We start from the raw sequence: 20,230 nt of genomic DNA on the forward strand, positions 1-20,230 counted from the left end.
GTCCTTGCTTCGATTGTCATTAGTCAATTAGATCTAGATTATTAATTAATTTTAGTATTAACCACATAAATCTAAATTGTTGATCATCTTGGATATCAATCTAGCTATAAACTAAGGTAATATTGTTTAACTCCAATCCCTGTGGATACGATATTATATTGTACTATATTCGACTAGCGAGCATATTTAAGTGTGTGTTTTGCGCTCGTCAATTTTTAGCGTCGTTGTTGGGGATTGGCAATCAATAGTGTTTCAAATAGTTTGTAGTGCTTATTCAGGAATTTATTTTTATTCTTACTTTTATTTTGTTCTTCACGGGTTTCTCCTCCGTGTGCAGGCAACAGGATAAGTTTGTGGTGTATGACACGATCTTCTTATAAAGATGTAATACCCTATAACTCAAAATTGGAAAAACACTTGCGGCAACTGAGGAAGGAGAAAGGGTTCACCGTAAAGTTCTTGGGGTAAACTTCAACCCAAGAAGACATGGCTAAGAACGATGACAACGAGGTAGAGGCAGCTACAAGGATAGTAGATAAGGCAGCCCGTAGAGCTGCTGAGGAAACTGTCAGAGACAATATGGGTCGAAGATTCAATCTAAATCGACCCTTGATTGAAGACCAGTTCGAGAATGTGGTACCAAGGCCTGGTAGAGCATTGGGTGACTATGCCAGACCAGTCTACAATTAAGGATTTTCAAGTGTTAGACCACCTCCAATTGCAGTAACTAATTTTGAGTTAAAGCAAGTTATGCTTCAAACCATTCAAAACAACTGCGTTTTCAGAGGGCAGATGAACGAAGATCCAAACACGCATCTGATGGACTTTGAGGAGATTATGAACACATTTCAATACAATGGGGTATCACAAGATGCAGTGTATTTAAGGGCATTCCCCTTTTCACTTAAAGATGATGCGAAGCAGTGGCTTCGAAGCTTGCCAAATGGATCAATTTGAGCATGGGAGGAAATGACCAGAAAATTTCTTGATAAATATTTCTCCTCATCTAAGACAGGCATGTTTAGAAGAGAAATCCATAACTTCTTCCAAAAATAGAATGAAACTATTTTTGAAGCATGGGAGAGGTTTAAGGAGATAGTTAGAAAGTGTCAACATAACGGAATTGAACTCTGGATGCAACTCCAGAACTTTTTGGATGGATTGAAACCGTCCTAGTGTAGAACATTGAGCAATGCAGTCAGAGGCCTTTTATGAAGCAGACTCCAGAGGAGATAGTTACAATTCTTGATGAGTTATTAGAAAATGCTAATCAGTGGCCATCTGAGAGTGTGGAAAGAAGAAATTCAACTGGTGTTCACCAAGTTGATGCTACTACATCTGTGCAAGTACAACTTGATGCTATGGCTAAATAAATACGAAAGCTAACTATAGCTTCGATGCAAAATGTACACCACGCAGCTTGTGAAATATGTGGAAGAGGACACACTACTCATGAGTGTCAAGCCTCAAATGAGGAAGTGAATGTTGTAGGAAACTATAATTTTAATGCAATGGTCAGAGGCACCCCGACTTTTCATAGAGTTCACCTGGGGGTACTGCAAATGCATGGCAAAAAGACAACCCAGATTCTAGGAACAAGGAGCTCCAGGTTTTCAAAATTAGCAGAGGCAGTAGTATCAATCTCCACAGTCAAATCAATCCATCATGGAAGATCTTATGAAGACATTCATTATCAAGACAAATGAGAGGCTTGATGTCCATGATGAATCTATCAAAGAATTGGGTACATATTTTCGAAGCGTGGAAAAACAGGTTGGGCACTTAGCTATTTTAATGTCTGAGAGAGCCCTAGGAACACTCCCGGTTGATACAGAAAGAAATCCCAAAGATATAGTAAATGTTGTAACTTTGAGAAGTGAGAAAGAGTTGAAAGATATCACCCCAATCCAAAAAGATATGAGACATAAAAAAGAAAGCGGGGAGCAGCTGAAGAATGGTGTCGAAAAGAAGAAAGAAGGAAAATCGAGAAGGGAGAAACATGAGGCGAGCAAGCATATGCCTGCGCTGCCTTTTCCCCAAAAGCTAAGTAGAGAAATTATGGACAAGCAGTTCGAGAGATTTATAGATGTGCTAAAACAGGTTCATGTAAACCTACCATTCATAGAAGTGCTCTCACAAATGCCGACGTATGCCAAGTTCTTAAAGGAGATCCTGACAAAGAAGAGGAAAATAAAGGATACCTTAGTGGTCAAGCTCACAGATAATTACAGTGCAATATTGCAAAACAAACTCCCACAAAAATGTGGAGATCCACGGAGTTTTACCATACCTTTCTCTTTAGGCACTACTAATTTTGATAAGTCTCTATGTGATTCTGATGCCTCAATTAATCTAATGCCTCTATCTATTTATAGGAAACTGGAGAAGGAGATTGGAAAGATAAGGTCTACACCAATATATTTGCAGCTGGCAAACCAAACGACTCTAATACCCGAGAGAATAGTTGAATATGTCTTAGTTCAGGTAGATAAGTTTGTATTTCCTGTAGATTTTATAGTGGTAAAGATGGAGGAGAGCAAGGAGGTCCCTCTCATCCTAGGAAGATCATTCCTAGCAACGGGTAGAGCAATATTAGATATACATGAGATAAAACTCATGCTTAGAGTGGGTGAGGAGACTGTGACTTTTGATATGAATGTAGAAACAGGGGTGAAAAGGGAGAAGCTAACTGCTAGTGTTGTGTTGAAAGTGAAGGGCGTGAAAGAGAAGGTTGCAGTGAGTGAGAAAGATAAGTGTGGGGTGTACCCCAAGAAGGATGAGAATAATCTATCTGCATGGATGTGTACACTAGTTCGGGCGCGAGGAGTGGAGCCCAACTCCAACTCAAACCCCGACTAGATATTTAGGGAAGTTTTCCATACCTCTTGCTTTTTATTTATGTGTCATAGGGACATGCCACAATTACAAGTGTGGGGTGGGTATGTATATATGTATAGAATGTATAAATGTATATGTGTGTTTTTGTAATTCAATTGATTGGAAATTTTGACAATTTAGACTTTTCCCGACGATGGATTTCCTAGGTTGTCTTCTTGAGGGATTAAAGTTGAAGAAAATCCCCCTTGGTTTTTCTTTGTGCCGCGGTTCTTTCCAAGGGTTTTTTTTTACTTGAATAGTCATCCGCTAATATATAAATAAAATCCCAAAATGGGTCCAATGCTTACAAGATGTCCAAACCAAAATAGAAGTTGCATGAAGCTACTAGCTATTAAAAAAGATAGAAAAGCTAAAATCTAAAGAACTAACTATTACAACATGATAAGTTGAATGCTTCCTTCTCCTATTAGTGTATGTGAATCCAATTGTCATTGGCAAATACCAAGCAGCACCTATCAAGCTCTCACCAGGCGCCAGGGTATATTTTCCATAGGCTAAAATGAATTCCAAACATCTCCACCGCAGAGTTGAAGTCCGCATCGTCCTCCAAGTGTCGCTACTATATGATCTCTATATGCAGTGAACTTATTTTGTTCAAGTATTAATCATGTGCTCACTCATCAATATTAATGTGTAGAAGAGGAGCCTGGCTTTAGGCAGGCTTTGCAAAGCAAAAGCCAGGCTTGAGATAGCTTTAGGCAGGCTTTACAAGGCAAAGGCAAGGCATGTGCTGGCTTTAGGCAGGCTTTGCAAGGCAAAAGCCAGGCTTGAGCTGGCTTTAGGCAGGCTTTGCAGGCCAAAGGCCAGGCGTGAGCTGGCTTTAGGCAGGCTTTACAAGGCAAAAGCCAGGCATGAGCTGGCTTTAGCCAGGCTTTACAAGGCAAAATTCAGGTATGATCTGGCTTTAGGCTGGCTTTACAAGGCAAAAGCCAGGAATGATCTGCTTTAAGAAGACTTTGCAAGGCAAAGGCCAGCCTTTGAGAATCTAACTTTTTGTGATCTTGTAAGCTCAGATCCTTCCCTACTAGAACCTTTAATGTAGTCATCATTCAAAACATTGCTAAATCATCCTCAGATTGAGCTTGAAAGCATGCTAATACCACTGAGAAATGATTCAACAATCTCCAAAAATACCATATGATGGGTTCAGCATTTTCCTTAGCATTTGGACATATCAGTTTGTGCAGAGTCCAATCTTGTGAAGCCATCAGTCTGGGGTTCTTCTCTTTGCTACCCTAATCTTAAGGTTAGGTGATTGAGATTTGTCTAGATTAATCAACCTCCTCCCTGCACTAGGCAGTTCAGAGAATGAATGAAACTCATATGTACCTGCAAAAGAGAACGCAATGTTAGCTATAAAATCCGCCACTGAGTTGCCTTCTCTGAACACATGTTGAAGGATCACATTGAAGTTGTCCTTCATCTATATAATTTTCTTCACATCACCAATGAATCAGTCTCCAGTATGAGAGGGTGAAAATAATGCTCCACACAATATTCCAACCCTTGAAAAATAGCCTTAGCTTCAGCCATCACATTAGTTGTCACCCCCAGGTCTACTGCCCTAGCATACACCACATCACCTTCATCATCCCTCTCACAAAAGCCTAGGGAGCTAGGTCCAGGATTGCCCTTTGAAGCTCCATTAGTATTACATTTGTACCAACCATGACAAGGAAGCTGCCATGTTACTCTTGTAGTGATCAATATAGGTTTATATCCTTCAAAGTATTGAATCATGTCTGGCCATAACAATGGAATATTAGGGATCCAATCATACCTCACCCTTGCCAGTTGATGCAATGTCCTATTTATCTCATGAATCACCCTATTTGTGGACATTGAACCACCATGTTTACCTGGATTTCTTCTCTTCCAAAGCTCCCAAGTGATGATAGCTGGTACTGCTTGAAATAGTGGCTTTAATTTCGGACAACACTAAACATACCACCAATGCCTTATAATCTGCTTCAATTGAATCAATTGCACAGAAATTCCAGTAGCCCCCATGAACAAGTTCCATACCTTAGAGGCAGTAGGACTTGTGACAAATATATGCTCAATGGATTCCTCTTGGGGCTGCTGACAACACCAACACCTAGACATCACCATTTGCCCTTGCCTCCTCCACATGTCATCGGTGGCTATTTTCTGCCTCCATAATCTCCACAATAAGAAGGATATCTTGAATGGCAAACCTTTAATCCATATTAACTTGAATTCCTAATTAGGATCTGCCCTATGCCTTAATATTTGCCAAGCACTGCTAACACTGAACTTTCCTGAAGGAGTTGGCATCCAGTATGGCTTATCCCAATATCCCTCACTGCCTTCATAGTGCACATTTAGCCTTATATGTTCTGCAATTTCCTCATTGAAAGTTTGATCTAGCAGCTAATCATCCCATGTTTCCCCTTGCCGCAATTCTGCCACCTCTTGAAGACCTTCATTGATTGGAAAGTCTTCAGGTAATACATGATAAAGGTAGTACATGAAAGTCTTCAGGTAATACATGATGAATCGGGTGTAGTTAGTTTTTATTTTTTAGGAGTAGGAAATCTTGTGCTGTGATTTTAAATGAAAGCAATATATCTTGGCTTTATTATGCCTTGAGAATAGTAAGTGCTTTAGTTATGACGCTTATGCTCAGTTTTTGACTCTTGTATAAGTACCTTAAATTATGTGAGCTTAACTTTGCTTAACTGCTTTGACTAGAGTGTCTTGATGAGTCCGATCCTGAGTGAGAGATGTGCCATGTGTGTGTGAGTTTTTGGGTATTTTGTGCATTCCATTTGATGTCTAGAACTTGCTCCGTATGTTTGCAAATGTAAATAGTAGTTTTTTCAGTCTTGGAAGTGATATAGGCATTTATTTGTTGAGCCATATATATGTTGTTACCCACCTAATTGTTATGTATCCTAGTTGAGAAATTTGAGCCTGTAATATTTTTTGTTTGGCAACCACATTACAAGCCTTACCTAATTATTTGAATTGACTATCTATTTGAACCTTGTTACCTCTCATAAGCACTTGAAATTGTGATGAACTTTGTAAAAGTTAAAGTGTGGGGTGTTGGTTTGGCTTTTGAGTGGAACTATTGGAATAAGGAGAAAGGTGCACTGTTTTGAAAAAAAAAATAAGAGCCACTTGAATTGAAAAAGAAAATGAAAAAAAATTCATTGATAGTGGTAACTCTTAATGTATTCGTGCTTTAAAAAGTTGGGAGTTGACGTATACTGATGTGAAGGTGGAGTTATGGTTTGACATAAGAATGGAGTTTTAAATGGATAAATTATATGTATTAAAGTGCTCATGGAGGTGTAGTCATGCTTATATCCAAATATATCCTACCCATCCCGCAGCTTACATTACATCCAAATAAAGTCCTACTTGATCCTTGACTGAATGAGCTCAATTAGTAGAGTAGTACATTACGGGCAAGCTTATAGTACGTCTTTTGTGGTACATGAATGTCACTTCTGAGAGTGAGTGAATTCTTTCTATCTTGAGCTCCTAATTGTTCTTAAACTTTATTATGTGTGGATCTACTCTCTACTGTTGTGTGAGGGCACTTTATTCACGAAGGAAAGGTAATGTCATTGACCTCCGTGTTAGAATAAGTGAGCGAGTTGTGAAACATGTGTGGTGATTTTGAGTCAAATCTTGAGGCGGGGATGTTATGGTATTGTGCTTAATCTGTTTTGAGTATTCATGGTGTAATGAGTTAGGAGAGTTGTTTAAAAAGGTCGTGTCTATGTGAAGTGTAGTTTGATTGCTCGAGGACGAGCAATTATTTAAGTGTGGGGTGTTGATGGTATGCAATAATCTCGTATTTTAGTCGCTTATTGTACTCCAATTCACTGCACTTTACTTGTGTTGAGCTTTAATTAGTAGTATTTTTATACTTATTGTGTGTTTTATGTTTTGTAGGAGTGATTCTGAGTTATGTAGATGTTGTGGAGCTAATTCGAGCTATTTGGAGCTTCGAAGTCTGAGTAAAAGCCCAAGCAATTAAGTCGAGATTGAGTCCAGGGACAAGGACTGAGTATGTATTTAAAAAGTAAAGGAAATAAGAATAGAAAGCATGAGTGGAGGAAATAATGACATGCAAATTAAAGTTGGCAAGATACTATGTGTCTGCTGACATGCCAAACTTTTGAGCAATTCAAACAAATACAAAAGGCCACAACAACGTGATGTCACACTTTTTTGGGCCAAAACGAACAACCATCTACTTTTATCCATAGGCGCGGCGCGGCAGTACAAAAAGTGTCTAGAAATAATATTTTGGCACGTTCTGGAATTCCCTACATGCGCGCCGCATGGGGCGGCACGATAGCACAAAAATGTTAGATTGACTTCCCATTTCCACTAAACAACGGTAGTTTCGTCCGGGGTTTATTTTGGGGGCGGCTTAAATACACCAAAACACCATTTTAGATGGACTTTTGACGCATTTTCGACCTAAGGAGGCTTAGGAAGAACAAAAGCACAAGGATTTCATTATTCCTTCTCACTCAAGATCCGGGTTTGGATTGAATTTATATTTTCCTATACTTTAGTTATATTTGTGAAGAACTTCTCCATGTCTATGGAGTATTTCCTTTTGAGTTTTGATGGATTTGGTGTATTGATGATTGTTTGTGAATTATAACTCTATTTTTATATATTTGAATCATTTTTGGAAAATTTAATTGTTGCATCTATATTCACTTATTCTTGTAATCGAAAGAGGCATAACTTGTGATATCCCTGCATTACATTGTTGGTTGAGTTCATAGATTCTTCTAAGTAATCGAAAGAGGCTAGTTGAATCATTGATTAAACCTAGTTAGGAGGGTAATCGAGAGAGGTTATCCTAAAGACCAATCCATTACGCATTCTTGCATATCTTTATAGAGCTTAAATTGGTTCATATTGAGAGGTTGAGACTTAATCGAGAGAGGTTCCTACTAAACAATTGTACTGATAATTAAGTGAATTCGAGAGACTCACTTGAACATTAGAAGTGAACTATCTAGAGTTAAATCCCAGACAGTTATCTTGCACTTGTCCTATCAAAATCCCATTTTCTCCCATTGATATCTTCCTTTGCTTAGTCCTTGTTTCGATTGTCATTAGTCAATTAGCTCTAGGTTCTTAATTAATTTTAGTATTAACCACATAAATCAAAATTGTTGATCATCTTGGATAGCAATCTAGCTACAAACTATGATAATATTATTTAACTCCAATCCTTTTGGATACGATATTATATTATACTATATTCGACTAGCGGGCATATTTTAGTGTGTGTTTTGCGCTCGTCAATATCAGACCTATTCCAAGTCCAAAAATCAAATTCAGAACCTGATAGCTAAAACTCAACCTACGGTCAAACTTCTAAACTTCAAATTGCCACTTTTTGACAAAACACAAATCAACCTATGGACTTTCGAATTCGATTCCGTATATACGCCCCAAGTCCAAAATCACGATACAAAGCTATCGGAGCCATTAAAACACCATTCTGGGGTCGTTTTCACAAAAGACAAAATTTGGTCAATATATCTAACTTAAGCTTTTATGTTAAGAACCAAAGGGTCTAAATCAACCCCAAATCTTCTCAGAACAAAACCAAACAACCTCAAGTCATAAAACCATAAACACATATGTGTGAAGCATCAAAAGGAAAAACGGGGCGCAATTACACAAAACGATCGGTCGGGTCGTTATATTTAGCATTGCACTCGTGACATTAGTTTCCAAAACTCTTCTTCATTTTTTAAGACTACGTTCTACTCGAAAACAAGCTCATTCTATAAATTATGGTGGAAGTATCTTTTACATGCGTTATCCATATTTTGAAGCCTTGCTTGTCTGGATATGAGGACCAATTTTGTGTGAAAAATATTGCCAAAGGTGGATTTATTCCATTCTTGGAAATGTTTCATAAATAATTTTGTGGCAGAGTGGTATATAGAGTTGTCATGCCAGTGATGTGCTACGATACCCTTAAACTCAGGGTGGCTAAACCACATTGTTTCTAGGCGGAATAAGTTATTAGACACATAGGTGGTTTTGTTGAGGGAAAGCAGTAATGGGCAGTGGTCTGAGTATGTTCTAGGGAGGTAAGTGATACTAAAGTCTAGGTATATGCTAATGCATGAAGGGTTTGCGTAAAAATGGTCTAAACTTTCTAGGATTAGGTTTTTTTTTATTTGGAGCTTGTAAAACCTAGGTCAATCATATTAATGTTTTGGAGGCAAAGTTATTAAAGCAGTAGCATGATTGTCGTTAATAGGATTACCACCAACTTTATTATGGCTATATGCAGGGAATTATGGGATTCTGAGAGTTGTTCTTAGTTTTTCCATATAATTTTTCTATCATTAAATCTAGTACTAGCATAAACGAGGGATAAGATCCAGGGTTGAGCTGAAGGGATAACTTGAACATTTGCATGGATCTCCTGGTTCGTAACTGCAATGGGGTCCACTTTAACAATTTCATACTCCCTCCATATCATAATCATACCACCTGAAAAACCAATAGCACTGACATGGAGCATATTAGTAAAACCTAGCTCGTTCATGAGGGCCTCGTGGGCTGATTCTTGCACTTTTGTCTCTATGAGGCAGACCATAGTTGGGTTGTTCCAGGAGAGGACAGCTCTGAGGTTCCTCCTAAAGCCAGCTCCATTGGCTCCCCTACAACTACATAACAGTATCTTCATTAATGGATCGTGTTCGGATATCGATCTCCCTCGTTGAGCCCTTGTGGGGTGCAGTGCAAGGACCAATTGGTGGTAGTTGAAATCTGCTAGGGGCAGCATTCTCTCTCATAGTGGGGATCATCACAACCAAGTAAGACAATGGCTCGATGGGGTAGATCCTCATGTTGATCCCCAACTTCATGAATGTTGGCAGAACACTGATTAAGAACGTTATTTCAGATTTTTGGGGCAGGGTGAGTGTTAGAGAGTCCGTTATTGTATTGTTCTAGAGAAGTTAATCGAGTATGTTTGCATGAAAGGGGCCTATGCCCGTTGCCCCCGGTGATGGTGGTGGGGACTCTGGTGGTTGCATCTCCTCGAGAAGGAACTATGGCAAGAGTGTCACTATTTGTACGTCCTCATGTGGGTCTGGTGAAGCGTGATTGGGGACCATAGTGGGTGATGAGCTCTAAGAGTTGGGTGGTGTGGGTGTATTTCACCGTGGTGGTGGAACTGTTGCATGTTGATTTGTTGCTGCCGCTTGCATGTCGAATATTTGATTATTAAGCTTCAGTGCTATCATCTTTTGAACTTGGAGAAGCTGGTGTGCATGTTGTATTATCATGTTGGAGTGCAATCCTTGTGAGACACAATGGGAGAGAGTAGTTGTGTTCTCCATCAGCAATGTCACTTGTTGTATCATGAAATCGTAGTTCCAACGATAGGGAAGATTTTGTGGTGGTGCTTCCTCATGTACCTAGGAAGGAGTTCAGGTTGTGTGTGGTCGTAATATTGTTGGTTGTGCGGATGAAGGTTGTTCTTGTAAGCCAGAGGACATTTGTAGGGATTGTATTAGTTGTTTAGAGGGTTTGCGTACCCCATATGAATAAAGGGTGTCTGGAGATTAAAGGTTTTGGTGACGGAGTGGATTTGGGTGTCTTTCATCCTTGGGAGGTGGTGGGTTGGAAAAGGTACCTGCTGGTAGCGGGCGTAGTACCCATTGGCTCTTCGATAGGGTTCTTCATAGTTCCTACGAGCGTTGTTCCTTAGTGGTGATCGAGGCAATTTGTTTGGTAGTAACGTGGGAGAGTGAGGGGTTGATTTGTGAAGAGGGAGAAGCGGTGGTGTTTGAGATATAAGGAGGGAAGGATGAGGGGTTGAGTGGTATAGGACACAGTAAGGGGTCATCATTTAGGTGGAAGATGTTGGGATTTGACTGGCCGGAGATGGAGTAGTTTGTATCCATATCGGGCAGTGCCAGAGATTGAGTTGCAAGTGCTGGAGGGGGTGCATTAGATGCACTGGTAGAGGGAATGATTATTTACCTAGTGTGAGATGTGGGTTGGGTACAGAGGGTTTTTTCAAGTGGATAAGTGTCCAGGTTTGATGTGCTTAATTGCGTGGGAATTGTATTTGACCTAAGGGATGATATTTTAGGCAATTTTTGTTTGGAAACTAATTTTTTGGGAGTGATATTGAATTCCGGTGGTGGGAAGTTAGTATGAGAGAGAGTTGAATTTTAGGTTTTTGAAAGGTGATTTTTGGATGTTGTATGCACGGTATTAGCTGGGGTGTTAGGGCTGATGTGATCTTTTGGGGGCGTGGACATGGAGGTAAGGTAGTATTTCAGTGGGTAGCTGTGTAAGTGGGGCTCGGTGCAGTATCAGACGCATTAAAATACAAAAGGACGTAGAAGGGGTTGTGTTTGGTGATGGACTTGGTGGAGACGAGCTTGGTGGGGAGCCTGCCACGTGGAAAGTATGTGGCATGTGGATCCATGTTAGTGAATGACGCGGTTGTTGCATGGGCAGACCTTGCCATATGGAGAACCAGTGATAGCGGTGAGCCCACATGGGCAGGTGGAATGGTTTGACGTGGCGACTTATCAATGGTATTGGTTGACTGAGAGATGTGATTGTTGGAAAAAATTTGGGAAAGAGGTGGAGTAAACCTACCGTCAATTTCAACTGATGCTGTAGAGCTGCCGTCAAATCCTTTGGATCGATTTTCTCCATCCTTTGGAGATGTAGGGTGTTGTTCTTCTTTTTTATTTGGAATGTCTTGGATTGGTTCCGATATATCTTTATTGATTTTTCCTTCTTTTGTTTTCTTTGAATTCAACTTTCCCAGACGAAACAGAGTGGGGTTCAACATGTTATTTTCCTTTCCTTTTTGGGTATACTATTGTTTTCCATGGGCCTTCAGACGTACCTGGTTGTTTGGCGTCATCGTTGGTAGGGGAATTTTTTGCTCCCATGTTGATCTGGCATTGGTAGTTTATGTGTCCCAAGCATCCACATAGTATGCATAGGGGTTTTGTGTTTTGGTAGTAGATTTGTTGGAGATGGGTGTCAAGGAGTACTATTATAGGCAAAGGTCTGCCTAGTGGTGCCAGGATGCATAAACGTGCATAGAGACCTCGATTGGCTTGTACTGTGCAGATATCAATTTTTAAGAGTGTTCCTAGTAGTTGGGCAATCTTTTTTAAGATGAGGATGTCATAAAACTTAGTGAGTAGATCTTGTAATCGTATCCAGATTGTGACAAACATGGGTTGGGCATTGTGTGGGTTGAATTTAGGTTCCCATTGCCTGACTGATAGGTATTGGGGTCCGATGAACCATGGTCCTTGGTGTAAAGCTTTAGTATAGTTGTTTACGGAGACAAATTTTATGAGGTAGTAGTTGTTACCTAGATCTGTAATATTAAGTGCTTCAGATGGTCTCCATAGCCGATGCAGCTTGTCCTTAAGAAGATTGTAGCCCACACTCCTCCCAAGAAGCTTGATCATGAGGGCTTGTTTCCAAGGCAAGTAAAACCTTTGTTTTTCCTAGCCTGATATGGGGATAAAGTTAGGGTGATTCTCGGGGTTTGACTGTTCATTCTCAAGTGGGATGTTGTTGAATATACTACAGTCAAAGTCCAAAGGGTTGTTAGTAGTGTTAGGGGATAGCAGCTTTTCTTTGACGCTTCCGTTGTCATTTGTCTCCTCTTTTGTTTTATTTACGCTGCGAAGTAACTGATCTGCTTCTTCATCATTCATCAATGTGTCAGTAGTTTGAGCCATAGTGTTTATGATTTTGTTTTGCTTAATTGGTTTTTCTCTCTCTATGTTTTTAGAGAGAAGGGAGAGAAGTATGAAAGTTATATTCTGCACCTTTTATTTTTTCAACTTAAATTGTTAAACTCGGTCTTGGCAATTTCATATGCATGCACTAAGATTTTTAACTTTCAAACACTTTTTCTCAATTTTAACGTGATTTTGTTTTTTCAAATTTCAGCTAAATTTTTTTCAAAAAGCTATTAATGTTTCACTTAGTGGAACAATCATCAATTACGTCCTACTATAATTCCTAGGGTCGTGGTCGATTCGATAACTCTCAAGAGTAGAGGTAGCGCAAATGAACAAGTTAGGTCAAATTTAAATTGGCCATGACAGATCAAATCAATAAATGAATCACAATTAAACTAACTAAAAATTTACTAGAGTCGTCAATAGTAAAAAACAAGGGAATGTTACACAAATAGTCGGCCAAATTCAATGTTTACTTTTTCTAGTCGGTATACATATATTATATATTGATTATACGTAGTTATACATATATTATACATGAAGTATAGATATATTATATATTCACCGGCTATTTATAGTTTAAGTAATTAGGTGGGCGGCTATATGGGTTAATTCTTAAAAAAACAAGAGGTTATGCAAGAAAAGGTATCTGTTGGAACATTGGTATATAAAGGTAATGAAATCAACTTTTATGGCCTGATAAATGGATCTCTTCTAATGTGCCTCTCGCTCTCAAGAGTTAATTCATGGGCCATTAACCTCAAAGTTGGTCACACAAGTTTTTGGGAAATATTGCGGAAACTGAAAATAAAGGCTTTTATAGTGTAATTACTAATTTTAAGGATTTTATACCCACTTTTTAAAAAATTATAAAAAAAAATGGCAAAGGGTCAAATATACCCTGTACTTTTGAAAATGGTCTAAAAATACCCCTCCATATACTATTGGGCTATATATACCATTCCCTTCATACTTTGGAACAAATATACCCTTATTTTGGATATAGTGCCACATGGCAGCACCAGATACAAGCGATCCATTTCTTTTTTTTTTACCCGATCCGTTTTAAAAAACCCACCACCCGACCCGTTTTAAAATTCAATTTTTTCAGTTTTTTTAAAGCATATATTTTGTAAAAACTGGAATATTTTTTGTAAAAAAGAAAAGAAAAGGAATTTGCAAAATATATTTTTTTAAGTCTTTTTAGTTTTTTAAAGTATTTTGTTTGTAAATCTGAAGAAAAACAAATTGTAAAAACTGGAAAAAAATAAAAAAAGACTCTCCTAAAGCATTTTAAAAAATGAAAATATTTTGCAAAGTCTTTTTTTTTTTTTCAGTTTTTACAAAAAAATACTTTAAAAAACTAAAAAATGTATATTTTTAAAATTCCTTTTTTTCAATAAAATATTTTTTTTATAATGCTTTAAAAACTGAAAAATATATATTTTGTAAAAACTGGAGAAAAAAAAAGAAATTTGCAAAATATATATTTTTCAGTTTTTTAAAGTTTCTTAAAACTGAAAAAAAAGGATTTTGCAAAATATTTTTATTTTTTTAAAACTAATGCATATGTAGTCCACTGCTTTAGGAGAGTATTTTTTTTTCCAGTTTTTACAAAAAAAAAATTCACTTTTTACTTTAATAATTCTAGTTTTTACAAAGTATATGCTTTAAAAAAACTGAAAAAATTGAATTTTAAAACGGGTCGGGTAAAAAACGGTTCATTTTCATATGGTGCTGCCACGTGGAACTCTATCCAAAATAATGGTATATTTGTTCTTAAGTATGACGGGAAGGGTATATATAGCCCAATAGTATAACGATGAGTATTTTTAGATCATTTTTGAAAGTACAAATGTATATTTGACTATTTGAGTTCTTTTCCCCCACTATATGTTTTGGGAAGTCTTTACGTTTGTTCTGAATAGCTTTAACTAATTGCTAAATCAACATGTTGGGCACGATTAAGAAATAAAAAGAAGTAGAGAAAGTTAAATGCACAAATCAATTGCTACTTACAATAATACATTTGAGATTTTGTTAAAATTTGGAAGAATATCACTTTTCTACTCAACTGAAAAAATCACCTTTATTGAATAAGATCGGCTCAAATCGAAAGCTCAAATAAAAAAGAAAAGTAGGCGCTTTTAAGAATACTGTAGAGTAGCTCGTCCTACATTGGGTGACTTGCTGAAGCCTTGTGTTCGTTTCAGTAACCTGGAATCTTAAACACCTTTCTGGACATTTTAGGTGCAAAAGCTTGTAATAGAGGGGAATTTGTAACAATTCAGTGGCAAGTCTGGTGTGTCTATCAATTGGACAGAACTTCGGTCGAAGTACCAATCGCTAAATGCCTCTGCAATTGTCTGTTAAAAAAAATACACACACATACACAACTTACATATTCACATTGTAATGAAATCTTTACGTTAATAGTACAGTTTAACCAGTTATAATAAGCTACTTGCCTTTTTTCTAGGTTGTTAAATTCATTATTATAATAATCAGATACGTGTAGTTACCACTAGAGGCTAATCAAGTATTTAAAATTAACAGATTCAACCTTTAAAGTTCTCCGCATTGAATTTATTATAATTTTGAAATTACGAATTCATAAAACTTACTAACTTTTCTCATGTGTTTCATGCTAAAAATATCAGTTGAACTCGCAGCTAATAAGCTATATCAGCCACTAATAGTTACCTTTTAAATGACATTTATTTGATTTGACAAATATTCTTAATATTGCTCTTGTGTAAAAGCTAAGCCCAAGGACGAAATAAATCAAATGACTCTCGTCTGAGCAATCAACCCATTTTTAGTGAGTGTTTGAGAAAAAATGAGTGGATATAGTAAACTATAGGGATCTTTACACAAATAACCGATCAGATTTACTGTTTATATTTTTAAAATACAGAATGCACAACCAAAAATCATCAAAACACCTAAAATTGAAGTTGATTTACCTTATTATGTACCGTGAAGCCATTCCAACCAACACCACTTAATATTTGGGAATGAATCAAGCAAGAGTCAATAAACATTCCTCTTGATGAAGAACAATCACTTTGTTTCGGTAATGCACTTAAGAATTCCTGTTTAAAATCTGAAATAATGAAACAATAAAAATTACATGAGGTTTTCCAAATTTCATGAGTTCCACATATTTAATTAAATCCAAATTCGACTTGGTTATATAGATAAAATAAAGGACAACTCGGTGCACGAAACATCCCGTATTTATGTAGGGTCCGGGCAATAGGCCGCAACCCAAGGGATGTGATATAAATAGTTTACCCTGATGTTTCCCTGATGCAAGCATCAGTGGTTGATTTCACGGCTCGAACCCCGGACCCGTAGGTAACATGGAGATAACTTTGCTATTGCTCCAAAGCGCGCTACTCTTGGGTATATGGATAATTCTTTAATAAATAGAATATGAAGTTTAATTTGGCCTTGAACTTGCATCACTAACCTTGTAAAGTCTTAACAAGAGTAGCTGAGCACGTATTGTTATTAAGGTCTTCATAATAACCAAGAAAAGTCTTGTTTATCTGATTACATTCGAAGATAAAAGATTGTTAATGCAAATTCATTATATAAGATACAATATTAAGAAATTGAATACTTTGTGTTAAAAGATGACATAGATATCAAATTCTAATTTAATGTCTTTTAATGCACTTAATGGATAATTGAGTTAACCTGAAATGTGTCAAACATTGAGTTGACTATGAAAAATGGTGTCTGGATTTCTTGTTGAAAATATTGTGGAAAAAGGCACTGCAAATTCATTAAACATAACATTAGTTTGATATTACAATTGGGTAAAACCCTTGAATGGCAACGGATTCTTACCAAAGATGGTCTCATTTTTGAAATGCAGGATGATGGCAACATCTTGGCTGAATGCTGCAGTTCATTTTTTAAAAAAAAAAATCACAACAAACAATACTGAATAGTACTCTCTCCTTTCCAATTTATGTGATGCACTTTCTTTTTTAATCTATTCCAAAAAAAAATAAAAATTTTCTATACTTAGAAATAATTTAACTTTTAAATTTATTATTTTATCCTTAATGAAAATAATTTATAATCACATAAATATGTATGCTTTATTTTAGACCACAATTTTAAAAGATTTTTTTTTTAATATCATGTCCAGTTAAAATGCATCATATAAAATGAGATCGAGGGAGTAATTGTGAGGATTGATAAGGGAAATAACTATGGTACTAAAGAAAAAGGAGTGACAAAACAGAAAGAAGGAAGAAAAATTGTACATGTAAGGTAATTAGTCCTTCATTGACAATATCCATGAATGGTATTTCCTTCATGTTTTTCCTGTTACACAAATTAACAACACTGTAATTCATTGCAATAGCACTATTAATTACAACTGGATTGACAATGTATAAGTATTTTTACGCCATCTGCATGTTAAGTTAACCTATTGTTAGGACCGAAAAAATCAAGTGTCATGCGGAAGCTAGTAAATCAAACCTTGAACGATGATAAATCAAATAACAAAAGAGAAATATATCAAAAGAGACACAAATATTTAACGTGGTCGGTCAATTGACCTACATCAATAGCGGAGATGAGCAATCTACTATATAAAAGAGAGTACAAAATATCGAGAGAACAACATCACGAAGAGGCAAACAAAAGTGACACACTAACACTTCTCCCGTAAAGTTCTCCCCCTAAACAAGACTCTCAAACCCCGTATGGCTACATTGTGGATGCTACCGAATAAGAAGGAAGGATCCTCAATATATAGAAGTCCAAACATTTTCCTCCAAGAAAAGGGACTAGCCAAATATGAAAGATTTATATTTTTCTTTACGTAAAAGGAAAAATCAACTATGGTAAATATATTGTCCTTCCTTCAAGGAAATGGAGAACCAAATATGATAAGAAAATCAGGACAAAAACCTTACACCTACGACATGTAACTTTTCACGGTAATCTGATATGACAATTTGAAAAAAAGACGAACGTACGTACTGTCAATTAAAATATAGTAATTGTATAAAATCTTTTACGATATCAGTATATTATACTGGCTCTTAGGTTAATTCTTACTTGTGGAGAAAATAACTACCATCAGCAAGACACTTTACTCTAGCTGAGTTAGGAAGAAGAGCTCGAAAACGATCACAGTGTAGCAAAGCAGGCAGTCCTCCAGCTGAACCACCTGCGAGAATGGCCTGCCAAAACAATAGTAGAAAATCGTAAAATATTGAGAAATACTGTTTATTTGGTATAACGAAAGTCATTTTTTAAAAAAATATTTTTCGCAAAAAACTTTTTTTAGTGTTGACGATTTACTGATACTAAGATAACATACATTTTTTGCATCCTTCATCCCTTTCGCCAAGAAATGTTCGATCAATGCATGGAAAATCCTTGCTCCTCTAAAATGAAGGTTAGTGACCTAATAAACATTAGCATATTATGAGGAAAATGCATAATTAATTAATCTAGATCGGCAAAATTGTTCTTGGATTGGTGAAAATTTCAATTAATAAAAGAGTAAATACTCCGATTCCTTTCAAAATGTATAAGAATATGTAAGAAGCTGAGCTTAAATATGATGATGTACCGGATCAACTATTTCAACGTCTCCTGTGAACGATGCTCCATCGCAATATATAACCATTACTCTATTCCAATTGTAGAAATCTAAAATTTTAAATATAAGATAATTAAATGAGAATATTTAGAAATGATAATATGATTTAGTGATAGTGTAAGTACTAAATGTATTTTACCTGGATTCAGTGTTTTGTTGTTGCTAAGTATTCCATAAAATGATCTTTGCTTTGGAGCAAGTTTTGAGGAACCTTTTTCTGTCTTTGTGCGATTGAGGCAATCTATCACGTTATAGCACCATTCTCCTCCCTTAATAATGCAATATGAAAGTAAGAATTAATTAAGATTAAGATACAAAATTATTTGATAAGATTTTGTACGCAAATGCTTCAAGTTTTTAATGTAACTATTATTTCCATATATAGCTCATACCCTAAAGTAGATAATCCAATTATTAGCTCCTTCTCCATGTCCCTTGTCGTAATAGAATGCTGGTGGAGACCCATCCAAGCAAACTAAAAGCATATAAAGATCCAAATATCATTAATATGGTTATATATGCTCATTGCATATGATATTAACGTTGGTTAAATAACGAAATATTTTATCCCATGTGAGGCAGAATTTTCATCAAGGGGTTCATCATCTACTATATATATATATATATATATATATATATATATATAGTGTGTGATTTTCCGATAAAAGGGTTCGGATGAACCCTTTTCCGTTCCTATAGTTCCGCCCCTACATGCATATACACTGATGCATTATGAAGAAAAAGGATTTTTACCAGCTCCTTTTGACACTGCACTTTCTAGAATAGTTAAATCAACCATGCCAAGATTTTCATTTGATGTTTGGTTCACTCCAAGTACGGTTTTTCCATTTAGCACAAGCAAGGAAAAAATGAGTAGGCATAGGCATTGCAATTTTGTATGTTCCATGCTTCTTCTACAAACAATTCAAAGAAAACTTTTGTGAGACTTTATAAAATTTAAAAATATTATGACAAATTATGCATACAATGTAAGATAGTTAAAAACATAATTAGCATATTGTTTAATTCATGTAAATTGCATTATTGCCGGGGGAAAAAATGTGGAACCCAGAAAACAGACAAAAATGTGGAACCCAGAAAATTTTAAGATTCAATTCCTATAATCACAGATTTATATGAACGTTGACAACATATTGTAACATAAAATGAAGAATATCAATGTCAATTTGAGAAAATTTCTTCGTTTTTTGTTATGAAACAAATAAATGGAGCATCATTTCCTTGAACCCTACAGATTTCATACCTCATAAATCAAAACCTCTTATTCCACGAATAATTTTCTGTGGAAACAAATTCTGTGGTGTTTTTTTGTTGTTGCAACTTGCAGGTAGTTTTATATTGCCACAACAGAGATAAAATAGGAAAAGATGGGGTTGCTAAATTTTTGCAATAGGGATTTCCTTTTCAATATTTGTACACGAAAACGCGTATATCCAGCAATACGCGTATATACATGCACATATATATATATATATATATATATATATATATATATATATGCGTGCGCGCATATGTATTTTTATATGCGTGTACGTGTGTATGTATATTTCACCGTATCTTTTATAGCAATTTATATATTGACCATTCAACGTTCACTATAACAGAGAAAGAGCCTAAAATTGTCCGTTAAGATTGGGCTATCAGTTATCACGCAAAAGAGTGGGGGAAGTGCACACATAACCACTAATTAATGTATTTACTTTTTAGTCACTGTTTTAAAAGTATACTCTTTAGCCAGTGCTTAATAAAATTTTACCCGTCCGGACAAAAATACCCATGTGCTAGACATGGGTATTGTATAAATATTAAAGACATAGTGTCCTTAACTTCGTGAGTGTTGTGTAAATATTAAGGACAAAGTGTCATGTATTTGCACCTTCTGCTGTTAAACTTTAGGACATCATAT

General features: G+C 36.3%; 2 protein-coding genes and 1 non-coding gene across 4 annotated transcripts; 1 reads left to right on the forward strand and 2 right to left on the reverse strand.

Annotated features, from left to right (window-relative positions):
• Positions 1 to 1,017: 1,017 nt before the first annotated feature.
• Positions 1,018 to 1,121, reverse strand: LOC117274396 (small nucleolar RNA R71). Its single transcript, XR_004504506.1, has one exon. It is a non-coding gene; the product is annotated as a small nucleolar RNA R71 (small nucleolar RNA).
• Positions 1,122 to 1,665: 544 nt separating this feature from the next.
• On the forward strand, positions 1,666 to 2,859 carry LOC138902283 (uncharacterized). The gene has a single exon (XM_070190126.1). It carries the CDS (start codon positions 1,666 to 1,668, stop codon positions 2,857 to 2,859), a length of 1,194 nt encoding a protein of 397 aa, XP_070046227.1.
• Positions 2,860 to 14,647: 11,788 nt separating this feature from the next.
• LOC104087209 (pectin acetylesterase 8-like) lies at positions 14,648 to 19,718 on the reverse strand. 2 transcript variants are annotated; one of them, XM_009591619.4, is made up of 13 exons: positions 19,568 to 19,718; positions 19,057 to 19,217; positions 18,696 to 18,778; positions 18,443 to 18,572; positions 18,274 to 18,353; positions 18,019 to 18,105; positions 17,754 to 17,878; positions 16,949 to 17,009; positions 16,524 to 16,577; positions 16,371 to 16,448; positions 16,141 to 16,219; positions 15,632 to 15,771; positions 14,648 to 15,031 (listed from the first exon to the last, which is right to left on the reverse strand). In XM_009591619.4, the coding sequence occupies exons 1-13, from the start codon at positions 19,570 to 19,572 to the stop codon at positions 14,912 to 14,914; spliced, it is 1,203 nt and encodes a 400-aa protein (XP_009589914.1). In that variant the 5' UTR covers positions 19,573 to 19,718; the 3' UTR covers positions 14,648 to 14,911. The 2 variants fall into 2 exon arrangements, with proteins under 2 accessions (XP_009589914.1, XP_009589915.1); XM_009591620.4 differs by having other exon boundaries at positions 19,057 to 19,214; positions 19,568 to 19,692.
• Positions 19,719 to 20,230: the final 512 nt, after the last annotated feature.

This window comes from Nicotiana tomentosiformis, chromosome 12 (assembly GCF_000390325.3).
Source record: "Nicotiana tomentosiformis chromosome 12, ASM39032v3, whole genome shotgun sequence".
In the NCBI taxonomy this organism is placed as follows: domain Eukaryota; kingdom Viridiplantae; phylum Streptophyta; class Magnoliopsida; order Solanales; family Solanaceae; genus Nicotiana; species Nicotiana tomentosiformis.

Excerpts from the sequence above, each read along its gene's own strand:
- LOC104087209 (XM_009591619.4), bottom strand. Across the intron at positions 18,106-18,273 it reads ACGTTGAAATAGTTGATCCG|GTCACTAACCTTCATTTTAG; the intron begins GTACATCATCAT and ends AATGTTTATTAG. Across the intron at positions 17,879-18,018 it reads GGATGAAGGATGCAAAAAAT|GCCATTCTCGCAGGTGGTTC; the intron begins GTATGTTATCTT and ends TTGTTTTGGCAG.
- LOC138902283 (XM_070190126.1), top strand. The coding sequence starts at position 1,666 with ATGGAAGATCTTATGAAGACATTCATTATCAAGACAAATGAGAGGCTT.